The 14,104-nt window shown below is 37.9% G+C and overlaps 1 protein-coding gene across 1 annotated transcript in view; it reads left to right on the forward strand.

The window, feature by feature from the left end:
- LOC136260468 (ultra-long-chain fatty acid omega-hydroxylase-like) overlaps nt 1-14,104 on the forward strand; it is a 50,089-nt gene that overhangs the window by 5,025 nt on the left and 30,960 nt on the right. Inside the window, exons 2-5 of the mRNA XM_066054201.1 lie at nt 8,874-9,021; nt 11,934-11,975; nt 12,018-12,145; nt 12,199-12,323. Of these exons, the coding sequence (XP_065910273.1) occupies nt 8,874-9,021; nt 11,934-11,975; nt 12,018-12,145; nt 12,199-12,323 (443 nt within the window). The remainder of the gene's footprint in view (nt 1-8,873; nt 9,022-11,933; nt 11,976-12,017; nt 12,146-12,198; nt 12,324-14,104) is intronic.

The raw sequence follows: 14,104 nt of genomic DNA on the forward strand, positions 1-14,104 counted from the left end.
ACCCCCCTTAACCCCAAGTTATTATAACCAGCCAGGGTTCAATCCCCGCCTAGATCATAACTTTTTTTTTCACTTTTGGGACCTTTTTGATACACCTTTTTGCTCTATCTGTTCCATGCAAGTCTTCATCTACAAACTCTTATGATCAGTTTTTCAGCACTGGCACTGAATTACCTCACATAATAGGGACTCTTATAGCACTTTTGGGACAGGGCAGACAAATTGCCAACATATTTGTCCATCTGTGTGTCGGTCCAGTGTGTTGTATTAGAGTAGGTAAAAGCTTCTTTCACCAGTATCCAGAATATCTACATCTTTGTTTTAAGCACATAGGTGTGCACTGACATGAAAAACTGTTTGTTCAGACTTACCTCAATGCTGCTGTAGTAATAGGCAGCTTGCATGATTGAACAAATACTACTGTGCATCTGAAAAATGATAACACTGGAACCATGCAGATCCATAGTTTACACCGAGGAACTGCATCTGACCTGGCACAACTGTTTCACTATCCTGCTTACATGCTTTCACTCTAAAGATTCATACATTACCTTATTGGTCAATTATACTGCAGGTGTTTCAAAACTGGGTTTTTGTATGGCAAGAGGTATATGTGTCACTGCAACATCAGAACTGAAAGTGCATAGGACAAGTTCTGAACTTTTGCTTGCCATGCAGTAACTATAACTGCAAATTGTGTTGACTTTAAATTATGCTCAAGTTCATTTCTCTTTGTGACAGTCGGTAAGGTAAACATCAAAATGTAGAAACTGAAACTGTACCGTGTGTACACAACCTGTATGTAATGTAGAGTATACTGTATACAATTGCCTTAGCTCGCATGCAGTTTAACTAATTAGCTAGCCTTGCATGCATGCTTCACTATAAATTATTATGTACTGCATAAGGATCATGTACTTTAAAGCACTATCGACATACATGCTACACAGCAAGTATAGGACACTAATATTTATGCTTGGTTCCCAATATATTAATTATTGTTGCATTAGTTCTCATGTAAAGCAGAAAAGGTTCCGTTTGTTCTATACAGCACGTTGAAGTCACTGGTAGGGAAGATGCACTGAATAATAAAACTACATTCCTGTCAAAACAACAAACAATAAACTTTAGTGTTTTGCATCATTAATGACATAAGAAAACCTCATGCTCTTTAAAAAATGTGACATCACCATGTACCCTACATAGCTACATTAGCAGTGCTGGTGTTTAATGCTTAGTCCCTCTTCGTGGCATTAAAATGTTTAATGTGGAGATGGTCCTGCACATAGGGTAGGTACCAATGTGCACCTCCCTTAACCCCAAGTTATTATAACCAGCCAGGGTTCACATAACTTTTTTTTTCACTTTAGGGACCTTTTTGTTCTATCTGTTCCATGCAAGTCTTCATCTACAAACTCTTATACTCAGTTTTTCAACACTGGCACTTAACTGCCTCACATCATAGGGACTCTTATAGCACTTTTGGGATAGGGCAGGCAAATTGCCAACATATTTGTCCATCTGTGTGTTGGTCCAGTGTGTTGTATTAGAGTAGGTAAAAGCTTCTTTCACCAGTATCCAGAATATCTACATCTTTGTTTTAAGCACATAGGTGTGCACTGACATGCAAAACTGTTTGTTCAGATTTACCTCATTACTGCTGTAGTAAATAGGCAGCTTGCATGATTGGACAAATACTACTGTGCATATGAAAAATGATAATACTGGAACCATGCAGATCTATAGTTTACACCGAGGAACTGCATCAGACCTGGCACAACTGTTTCATCATAATCCTGCTTACATGCTTTCACTCTAATGATTCATACATTACCTTAATGGCCAATTACACTGCAGGTATTTCAAAACTGGGTTTTTGTATGGCAAGAGGTATATGACAACATCAGAACTGAAAGTACATAGCATAGGACAAGTTCTGAACCTTTGCTTGCCATGCAGTAACTATAACTGCAAATTGTGTTGGCTTTAAATTATGCCTAAGTTCATTTCTCTTTGTGACAATTGGTAAGGTAAACATCATAATGTAGAAACTGAAACTGTACCATGTGTACACAACCTGTATGTAATGTAGGGTATATACTGTATACAATTGCCTTAGCTTGCATGCAGTTTAACTAATTAGCCTTGCATGCTCATTATTTCACTACAAATTATTATGTACTGCATAAGGATCATGTACTTTAAAGTACTATCGACATGCATGCTACACAGCAAATATAGGACACTAATATTTATGCTTGGTTCCGAATATATTAATTATTGTTGCAATAGTTGTCATGTAAAGCAGCAAAGGTTTCGTTTGTTCTATACAGCACGTTGAAGTCACTGGTAGGAAAGATGCATTGAATAATTAAACTACATTCCTGTCAAAACCACAAACAATAAACTTTAGTGTTTTGCACCATTAATGACATAAGGAAATCTCATACTCTTTAAAAAATGTGACATCACCATGTGCTCTAGATAGCTACATGAGCACTGCTGGTGTTTAATGCTTTGTCCCTCTTCCTGGCATTACAATGTTTAATGTGGAGATGGTCCTGCACGTAGGGCAGGTACCAATGCTAGTATAATCATAAGATGCAAAAATTATTTTAAAATTTCATGCTCTACACAAAGGACCAGATGAAACTTGCTAATTAGCCAGAGCTTATATATTGCAAGTTATTGTATGAGCAAGCAATTTGCTGAATTCCAGTGCTTTCTTATACAAATCAAAAAACGAAATGAGTAAAAGCACACACAGTAATACCGTATAGCGGGTTATTTTCGAAACAGAAAATTTCGCACAAGAAGCAAAATCTGAATTTCGAAGAGTGTATATTTCAAAGTCCGTATGGATTTCAAATAAACAAAAATTTGTACCACAAATTATGAAGATGCGTGAATTTTTGCCAAAAACTGACGTACTGATGGAATAACGCCCATCCCTGTGCACTGGAGAGAAGACTGAGGGAGTTTCAAGTGGAGTAAATTCACTGGCTCGATCATAGCTAGCATAGATTCTAGAGCAGACGGCGCCCATTCTGGATCACCTGTTTTCTGGTTATTGGCACAGTAATGATATAGTTTATCCATTATCATCAGTAATATTGAGCTAAAACTCAAGGAATACACAAGTGAATCACCGAAAGTTGGATCGTTGCTTTCACTTGTGGGAATTTATTTTCGAAGAACAAACGGATGTGGGAATTTATTTTCGAAGAGAAGGACCTCTTTGAAATATCCAAAAATAAAAACCTTTCAAAAATTACCAGCTATACAGTAAGCAAACGATTTGCTGAATTCCCAGGACAAAGATGCTTTCTTTCACAAATTGAGAAACAAAACATGAAGTTTTTTGAATTAAAAGTGTCCTACCAGCCAAGACAAGAAAAACCAACTATTTTCTGTGTATAATCTGTCTATGCTGTTAGTATGGAAAGGATCTGAATTCTGAAACTTCTCACCATCTGGGTGAGGAGTGTCAAAATTTTCACACTTTGTTGCACAAAATTCTCTCAATGACAATAAAGTCGTTTCTAATACTTCTCCAATACTTCTGATGCCAATTTTGTTTAGAATAATGAAAAATGATGGTCCAAACCTTTAGGCAATAGTAGCAGTTGGTGTTTCTGTGATTTCTTATGACCAGCAGCCCACCAGGAGCTCCACCCAGCTTGATAAAAATGGAAATTGTTTATACTTTTTTGGCTTAGTTTTGGATATGTTGCAACATGATGGTGTTGTAGGATGTTCTGAAGCCACTGTGGAACATGAGAAGTGAAGTCAAATTTGAATGATTTAGCTGCCTCCAGTGGTGTAGAACTTGAACAATGCATGAAGGTTATGGATGAAACTACCACTGGTGCCAACCATCCAGGGACAACTTTTGCCATCAGCCTAGTTAGTTTGACTATTGCGGCTGTAGAAGCACTGGAAATGGCAAGAAGGTACAATGTAATTCCTTAGAAAAATTTGATACCCATCACCTAGATGGTGAGAAGTCTCAGACCCTTTCCAGACTAACACTGTAGACAAACTAAGCATCCAACCTCCTTATTACAATACTGTGCATGAAGTAGAGTAATTGGCTTTTCTTGTCTTAGCTAGTAGGGCAGCTTCAATTTGAATTCGTTTTTTGTGTTTCTCAATTTTAAAAGAAAGTACATCCATCAAATCATATGCTTATTGTTATGCATACTTTTAACTACAGTAACTCTTAATAAGATCTGGCTAGGTAGCAAGTTTCATCCGATCCTTCATGTGAAATATGAAATTTTTTAAAATAAATTTTGCATCTCGTGAGATACTAGCATCAATATTTTTATGAAGACAACAATCATGCCTCCAGTTTCATGGTGGATTTAACAATGGGGATCCCATAATATAGTGTAAAAGTTGATTTTCAGATTGCAGACCCAATTTTTGCACTAATATGTTCACAGTACCATTAGGTCAAACCAGATGTCCAATAACAATATACAGGAGAAGTTTCATAGCTTGTTTTGTCTTGTTGCACAATAACGGTGTCCATTTGTGTAGATTTTCATGTGCTTCCTAATGGTGCAAATTTGAAATTCATAACTTATTGTGTTGGTGAGTTGTTGGCAATTTAAAAGGGTTCAAGTAAACACATACGTACTATAGAGCTTTTTCATCTCCATGGCCAACCATACTGTTGAACAAGTGCATAATAAATGGCTTCACGTCCAAGTGTGGCTTCTTGTATCAGAGCAGATGTGGGTGTGGACAATGTTCAGAAACTCTCCATTGCTAATAAAAGAAGATACCTGGAGAACAGAGGAGATATTGGAAACTCTTATTGCTACAATGCTAGTATGCTTGACCCGGATCAGTGACTTCAACTGACATACTACCAGCTTTTGCATGAATGTATGATTTAAGGCTCATAAGAGTTTAGACACTTACAAATATTTTATTTGTGGGTATGTGTCATCAGTAGCAGCTAAACGAAAGGAAACTTGTGTGTTGTTTTTGGAAAGGTGAGGTTAGTATAAGTAGCTATTCTAATTTTACTATTTTATGCATGTATGCTTATAGGGTAGGCACCCTCAGCAAGTGAATGAGCCACTGTTAAATGTCTGGGTGAAAGCAGCTCAAGCTGGAGTTGTGGAGTGTGCCCATTGCACTTGTATGGTAGGCTTGGGTGAAGTATTCTCGCATGTAGCAACTTACAATGAAGCATTGCACTGGATCAAAAGCTACACGGAGACGCCTTATAAATGGAGGATGTCTTTAGTCATCTATAGTATACACATGGCTGGGATTGCTGATTTAGATTTTCAAAGCCAAAATATTTTATCATACCACCAGGAGAGGTGGACACTTGAGCAGTGGCTGCCTGATGCTTTCTGAACCATCTGCTATCAAGAAGCCACATGTCTCTCAAAACACCTCAAAGTCATCAGTTAGCATGAATTTCAATGCCAACATGACGATACCAACTGACAATTATAAAGTACAATTAAAGTAGCAAAGCACAAGTCAAATTTTGTCATTAATATCCCCAACATTCTTTTATCCCAAAAGTTATGCCCACTTGTGTGATTCCATCAGTAGTTCCACCATTAAATTTTTTGTATTCTCCTCAAAATGAAGAATTGACTTACAAAGAATTGCTTTATTTGTGCAAGGCAACTTGTCCAAACAGCAGATATTTGATATAGAAGAAGCCAAAAGAACACTGCATCATTGTGATGAATAGTTTGCTCAAGGAGCAGGAAGAATTATGGCTTCTAAGATGAGAGGTCCTTGTCATACTGATTCAGCTTCTCCTACATTAGCTTAATTAAAGAGATATCTATTTAAATGTTCTATTCAAACGATTGATTGGAGGTGTGACCATGAAACCACTGCAAGGGAAATCTATGTAGAACACACAAAATGGCGTCACACAAACTTTGATTGTTTTGTTCTTGGATTATTTGTTGGTAAGGAGTCCATTTCCTTTGCTGTCACACCCAATGCTTGATTGTTGTGGTGATGGAGTCCTCAAAATACAGTGTCCTTTTACTAGATTGTAATCCTATAATACAACTGATTTCCTTGAAAAAGATGACTCCATACAAAGATTGCACCAGTATTATTACCAATCCAGACACAAATTGTGATTTGTCGTATGAAGTTTGCAGATTTTGTTGTATGTACTTTTCTAAATGATGTTCCTACCCTCTTCACTCAAAGGGTCTATGTCTTTTCTCATGTAAGTTCGCATTGCCACCTTTGGAAGCTTAAGAAAATTCATTTTATCTCTTTCAGATTGATCGGAGCAATTTATTACACCACAAATAACCATTCTTCAGTTTGTTTTTTTACTGAAACTTTGTCTCAAACGATGCCCTTGCACGAGTGCTAAGACGAGTTGTTCAACAATATGGCCAACCAATTTCATTACTATGGAGATGGAAAAGCTCTATTTAGGATGAAATGATAAACAATATGAAGTAGCTATTTGTGTAGCACTTCCATACGAATATTATTTTTACTATTTGTACAGCAGTCATTCATAACTCTTGAATCAAGCACACTAGTTGTATGAAGGGTGAGACTGAGGTGACCTAGAGTTGGAGCAAGTGAAGAGCGTACTGGCAAAGCCAGGCCAATCAAACTCACCAACTTTCATACAGACAGTGAAAAGACATCATTATGCTTAGCAAAGTTCGGGTTAGGGTCTGGTTCAGCTTTGGTTTTTTTGGACCCAGGTGTATATAGCTAGCTATCTAATTCTTATACATAGGTTGTTATTGGTTGACATTTATAAGGTACAAATTAAGGGATATGGGTAATTAGTAGCAGTGTAGCATAGCGGTAGAGTACGTAAGTAGGAGGTCCTGGGTTTATCTGCGAAAGTGTTCAGTATACACTTTTTTTTGTTTAGGACCCTTTTTTGTCCAAGTTTTATTTTGATCTTGTAACTGCCGTACAAATAGCAACAGCCTAAATTATATATCCCTTTGTATGCCAGGATCTATGGCAGAATAGTTCCTTCCATCAGATGGTATGGTAGTGGCCATGCATGCATGGGTAACATACTAAAAGCACAACCTCATAATTAGTCTACTTTCTGATATCACAATAGAACAGCCAACTGTTCACCTACACATGTTACAATGTGGCCGGTACACTAGAAGCACAAGAACATACACAACACCAAGTGTCTTGATGTGTTACACTAGTAACAATTAGTGTTGCACCGATAACCAAATTAGCCGATTATTCCGATAACCGATATTAAGCAGCTAATACTGATAACTGATCCGATATACACTAATAACACTATCTCTCAACCTCATCATTAAATGACTCACGTTAGTGACATGAGCATTGATATACAGCTCATTCTAGACTAAAATATAAAGTTAGATGTATACCACAAGCAAAAGCTACTCATGTTGACAAGGTTTTAAGTACATTTTACTACTGCTATATGATTGAGACAAATGGCTGGTACTACATTATATAGTTATACAACGGCCACGAGTGCTCTGCCTGATATAAACGTACGAGCCTGAGGGCCTAAGGCAAGTGCGTTTATATCAGGCAGAGCACGAGTGCACGTTGTATAACTGTTATGTACCACTCACCTAATAGGTGGGGAGAGTCTCACAAGACAGCTGTAACACTTATAAAGGCCAGGTTTAATTTCTAACATCGATTGTGGGTAACCAAGCCGGATGTTGCGATGACGTTCCCCCTGCAGTACTGCAGCCACCTGAGATATTGAAAGCCAGTACGCTATGGGTTATATCACTAACCTGCATTCGCTGTTCGACTCTCATTATGTAGTGCCCAACATGCCAGCGTGATCACTCAATCGCCATATAGACCAAGCGCCAGACCAATCGCCATAGTGATTCCCCCGAGCGAAAAAAAGTAGCTAAATAGACGTTTTAAGTAAACAAAACCAAACTACTGAACGATACTAGTCTAATTCTTACTATTCACACTGGCTAAACTCGAATCTGGTGGCATGACAAAACTGGTTACCACAATCGAACGTAAAGGTTAGTATTATTTAGAATATAATTTGTTTTATTGAGTCATTGTCGAAGTGGACTACAGTTTAATCTGGGCTAAGATGGCACCAGACTAGTAAGGTGTATAAGTACGTTTATATATATGTAGACTAGAGTTGTGACCACCCGTGTTGGCTTTTTCGATCGCCATTGGCTGCTTGTAAACATTATACGTATTGGTGACGTTATGGCCCACAATCAACCTTTACATGTCAGGCTATAAAAGAATTCGAGTGATCTGTGAAGTGTCCTTCCACCTATTAGGTGAGGTGTCGTAGTGGTCTTCGCCACCGGCACTTGTGCTATGCTGCACAAAACCGCAGCCAGTGCAATATCTGTATATTGCACTGCGGTCGGTGCATTATAACTTATAATGCACTCGTTGTGGTCTACAAAACCACAACCAGTGCGTTATAAGTTATAATGCACTCGCTGCGGTCTGCAGCAGTGCAATATACAAATTATGGCACCGGCGGTGCCTTTGAACTGCCCACGCAGAGTGGTACATAGAAACCTAAACCTCAGTTTACTGTTGGGCATGGCCTAAAACCTGACAGTTTATTATGGGCATGGCTTGTAGTCACCACTAAACCATCAACACATAACTTAATTAAAATGCCAAATAACTTATGTCTAGCCTCCCCCACATAAGGACCTAATACTGAGCCTTGCGGCACCCCTGATAAAACAGTACAAAACTGGCTTCTGTCGTTATGTAATAATACATTATACTACACAGCACAGTGGAGATTAATCAAAACCGATTAATCGGCTAGTAGCCAATATCATTGGCCTGATAACAATGACAAGTGTAATGATTATTTTTACTGTTAGCTTGGTCCCAGGGAACACTCATTGCAATATGTTCAGAAGAATCACAAGGAGTTCCCCAAGTATTGTGTATACTGGCTTGGACCACTTCTTTTTGAAGTGATAACTGGAGATGTGGAGACAATGAGGAGACTATTGCTACGACCTGGAGGTGAGTGTTACATGTTTGGTAAAAGCTGTAAATTAGCAACCGTTTCAAATATGTAACTTAGTAGTAAATTGAGCCCAAAACACATGACAACTAAACGATTAATGGACAAAGAATAATGTATTCACAGTTCTTATTCTTTCACTTGAAGTTGCTACATTTTTTATTTGTCCACTGTTCACTGTAATCAAGGGGTATGTATAACAGACTAGTGGATTGAAGATTACTCCACCACTAATTACTTTTATGTTTGCCGGTCACAAATCTTCATTACAGTGTCAACTTCAATGTCCGCAATAGAATACATCAACTTCTAAGCAATCATGACGTAATAAAACTGTAGTCACATGTGATGATTTTAACAGTAGCCATGATTGCCCATGAAGAATGTCAAACCAATGCAGACAAACTAATAGTAACTGTATTCAAGTTGTTAATGTAATTATGAAGTAGCTAGGGATCCAAACTGGAACAAGAAATATGGATGTACAACATTGCTAAGTGCCCTACTTTGGCATTGAACATGCCAATAGTATCCATGCAAAAACAGCCAACCTATGAAACAAGGGGTGAGAAATCAAAGGTGGCGGCCAAGAAATGGCTGCAATGATGTTAATTGCAGCCACCTTAGATTTCACAACTCTTTTCACCACAGGCTTTTGAAGGCCACGCCCTTTTTTCACTGCTCCCAAACCAGCCATTGACTGACTTTTTACCCACATTCCTTCCTATCTGTGAACACATGCAATGATGATTGCTGAAGACAGAAGTTATAATGGTATTGTATCGCATGTCTATTTGTATATGTTACAAGGTTAAAGAAAAATTAGGATTTTAAGTTCAATTAGGGATCATAGAAAAAAGTTGGGAAACAAGGGAGGTCGCCTACACCTGCAGATATACTAGTGAGCATTTAATCCCTAAACCCATGACTGAATAAGGGATTAAATGCTCACTAGTATATCTGCAGGTGTAGGCGACCTCCCTTGTTTCCCTACTTTTTTTTTCTATGATCCCTGATTGAACTAATTCTTAATTTTTCCTTATACTTGTTTGTTCACTTTTTTTGTAACATTATGACTGGTGAACCCACGCATACCGCATCAAAAGAAAGGATGGCTCCAGAGATAAACTTTTCTGCTTCCCGGTTATTAATTGCTGACTCAAAAGTGGAGTGTCCATTACACTTCACTTTCAGCTATTTTCAGCCCGTTGTACAACGCTACAAATGAAGAACAGTAGGAGAAGCACCTCTGCAATCAATCCAGTAATATGGACAATTCCGGCGGCACGTGCCCCAACTATCAATTACTGCCTCACAAGTAAAGTGGTTAATACGCTTTGCTTTCACCTATATTCAACCTGTTACACAGTAGTACGAACAATGGACAGTATTAAAAGTGCCTCTGCAATCAATCCAGTCACCATGAAAAATACAGACAATTCCCATTTACAAACATAGGGAAGCCATGCATTGCGCTACCACAAATTGATATCTTGGGCTGTCAGTAAAAAGAAATGGGATACAATGGAGGACAAAGATAAGTCCATGATGAATGCATTGTACATACTGTGCTATGCCAAAAGGCACATCTCCGGACGAAGCAACATCCCACAGTGAAAAAATCAAGCCCGTAGCTTTCACTTTCGAGTCAGAAGCTAATTGATAGCTGGGGCATACATTCAGATGAAAACATTAACTCTGGCGCCATCCTTTTCTTTGATGCAGTTCACCAGTCATAATAGTGTTACAAAAAGGTAGACATAAAGTATAAGGAAAATTAGGAATTTTAAGTTTGATTAGGGATCATGGACAAAAAGGTAGGGAAACAAGGAAGGTCACCTACACCTACAGAAATATTAGTGAACATTTAATCCCTAATTCAGTCTTGGTACTAAATTAGGGATTAAATATTCACTAGTATATCTGCAGGTGTAGGTGACTTGCCTTTTTTCGCATGATCCTTAAAATTCCTAATTTTTCCTTATACTTTTAATTTCATAGATTCATGTGCATTCTATTAGAATTCTTCAAACATATGTGCTCTATTAGAGTATTACAATCATACAGTACAATAGTACTGTATACTAGGGATCATGGAGATTTGGGTTTTTCTGGCCAAAAATATCACCTAAATACCAGCTTCAGAATACTACCTTGACAGTATTGGTTAGGTATAACCAAGCCCAAAAGTGCCTTCAGTACAATCCTAAATTCCTAAATGCCTCCATAAGATTGTTATGAATTTTTAATAAAATTTATTCAGTGGAATTTTCTACTGACTATAGCTGCCTTGCCTGCCTGCCTGCCCGCCCGCCCACCCGCCTGCCTGCCTGCCTGATACCTTCATGCAAGTGTAACTCAATAATGGCTAAGTAGTCATTACACTTCACTTTCAGCCCATTACACAGTGCTACAAACAAAGAACAGTAGGAGAAGCACCTCTGCAATCAATCCAGTCACCACAGAAATACGGATGGTTTCTGTTACAAATGTGCAGAACCCTTGCATCATGCTACCGCAAATTGACACCTTTGGTAGTTAGCAAAAAGAAATAGGATGCAAAGGAAGACAAAGGTAAGTCCATTATGCATGCATTGTATGTACTGCGGTATGCCAAAAGGCATGTCTCAGGACAAAGTGACGTCAAACAGTGCAAAATCAAGCTCATAGCCTTAGCCATTATCGAGTTACGCTTTCCCAAAGGCAGGCAGGCAGGCAGGCAGGCAGGCAGACTAAAATTTTAATTTATTATAAAATTCAATATCCAGCCGTGTTTTCTTTGATTTTAAATAAGACGATCCCTTAAAGCGGTTTAATATCATCACGTATGATGTCACTTTAGGAAGGGGAATCATACTAACCTGTACTACTGTACTGTTTTATTATAAACAGCATAATTGTTCTTCAACAGACCCTAAACCAACCGTTTATGGATTTTTACACAAGTGGATTGGTAAGTCTTACTTCATATGAACTACTGATACAGTTGTTTTAGGTGATGGACTGTTGACCACTAGTGGAGCAAAGTGGAGAAGACATCGTAAAATGCTCACTCCAGCTTTTCACTTTGACATACTCAAACAGTACATACCAGTATACAATGAAGTGTCCCACAAGTTGGTGGTGTGTTAATATACTGTGTATAATGGTAGAGTGTGTATAGTGTGAACCAATAGGAGATATGGAGTGGATTAGCTGATAGTGGAGAGTCAGTGGAGATCACTGAATACCTACACTCATATACACTAGATGTATTGTTGAGGTGTATGTACTCCAGTAATAGTAACTGTCTGGAGAAGAAGTAAGTCACTTATGCTTTCTGAAATCTGTGCTGTTTTGTAGGGTTTCCCCTAACATGAACAGCACCCACCAAAAATGTTGTCATTAACAACCATCATAGAAATACCATGTGTAATGTTAGGCAGCTTAAAGGAGAAGTCTTTGTGTATCAAGCATCAAATTCAATGTTATTATTACACTTACATATTTAAGGCCTTTAAGTTTACTTTACAGCATAAAACACCACACAGTCTTATGTTGTCATCTTCCCAATGGCCAAGACAATCTGCAGAGTCATTATATTTTTGTGAAATTCATTTTGTAAAATTCTCACAATCCTCCTTCACTTGTTGTCGGCATTTTGACTTTGAAAAGTCAGCAATACACCAAGACATGGGGTTGCTCATTTCAAGCAATATAGTTTATCAGCAAAAATATTGTAATTAGTCTTCTTCATATAATTCAGTTATAAAATTGGGTTTGAAGTTTATTGTCCTTTAAACTATCAGGCAGGACACATGATGGTGTGATGTGCTGCCAAGAAAAGCCAATGTGTTTGAGTGTGTGACAGACAAGAGTGCAGGAATGTGTAAAGAGTGTATTGTAGTACATTTATCTTTCGTTTTTGTACAGATTGGTAGAAGTAGAGCGAAGTTATTAGTGATTTTCCAAAATTGCAAGTGCGATTTTTGTCATGCTGCAGAGTAAACTGCTGACAGAAGCAACTTAAGAATCAGTAAGTAGATAGGCTAACCATCATAACACAGACCTTCTATGATTTGAAAGTACTGAAAGTATTATCTAAGGAGATATAAAGTAAAAACTGAACATGTGAAACAAGCACGATCAAGATACTCTAATAGAACAGTCACTAAGAAATTAGTACATGAAAATGTCTAAAAATTGTCCAGGGTTCAAACTAGGGACCTCTACACCTATACACCCAAGCTATACACCACTTAGCCAGGCAGTGCCTGCCCCTTTGTAAAAAGAGGAAGGGTCTTGTCACTCTAGTGTTACAGAGCCGTAATGTAGAAACAAGCTTGAGTTAGTATATTATGACAGCAAATTACTGTAACTCAAAAGAAGTGAATATTCATACTGTGCTGTGGAGTTTGCATAATTGAAATACACAGTATGGATATTCACTTCTTTTTGTTTTACCGTAATTTGCTGTCATAATATACTAACTCAAGCTTGTTTCAGTACTTTTTATTGGTGCATTATATTCTAGTTGATCCCTATTCTAGTTTGAAATTCCTATACTTGTTTCTGTCCTTTTTATAGAACTGGTGATCAATCTACGTAAATAGTTTTGTTTCATAAAGATGAATTGATGTAGTTATGGAAAGTCAATCAAAGAAGACGCCATCAATATTTTCATTGAACATAAACTGTAATTTTACACATAGATTGGTGTACTGATATTCTACAACAATTGGTTTAATTGATTTATTTATTGTCTTATGGTTTAAGACAAGTGTACAGGAAATAAATAAGGGGCCTAGACACAGGAAGTTTTAAAGCAGCTGCTGTAGCCCTGACAAGGCAAACACACACACACACACACACACACACACACACACACACACACACACACACACACAAAAGAAGCAAAACACCCACATCGATTAAAATTAATTAGTTTAACAGATCTGACAGATCCTACAGTTCTGAGGAGCCAAGCACTGAAAATTCTGTATGAGCAAGATATTGTGATTCTGGCAGCTTGATCAAGAAATGGCTTAATAGCTCTGGATGGTACCTTGTGTGCACGAGATACATTGGTCAACGTCGCAGGTG

This window comes from Dysidea avara, chromosome 7 (genome assembly GCF_963678975.1).
Source record: "Dysidea avara chromosome 7, odDysAvar1.4, whole genome shotgun sequence".
Lineage (NCBI taxonomy): Eukaryota > Metazoa > Porifera > Demospongiae > Dictyoceratida > Dysideidae > Dysidea > Dysidea avara.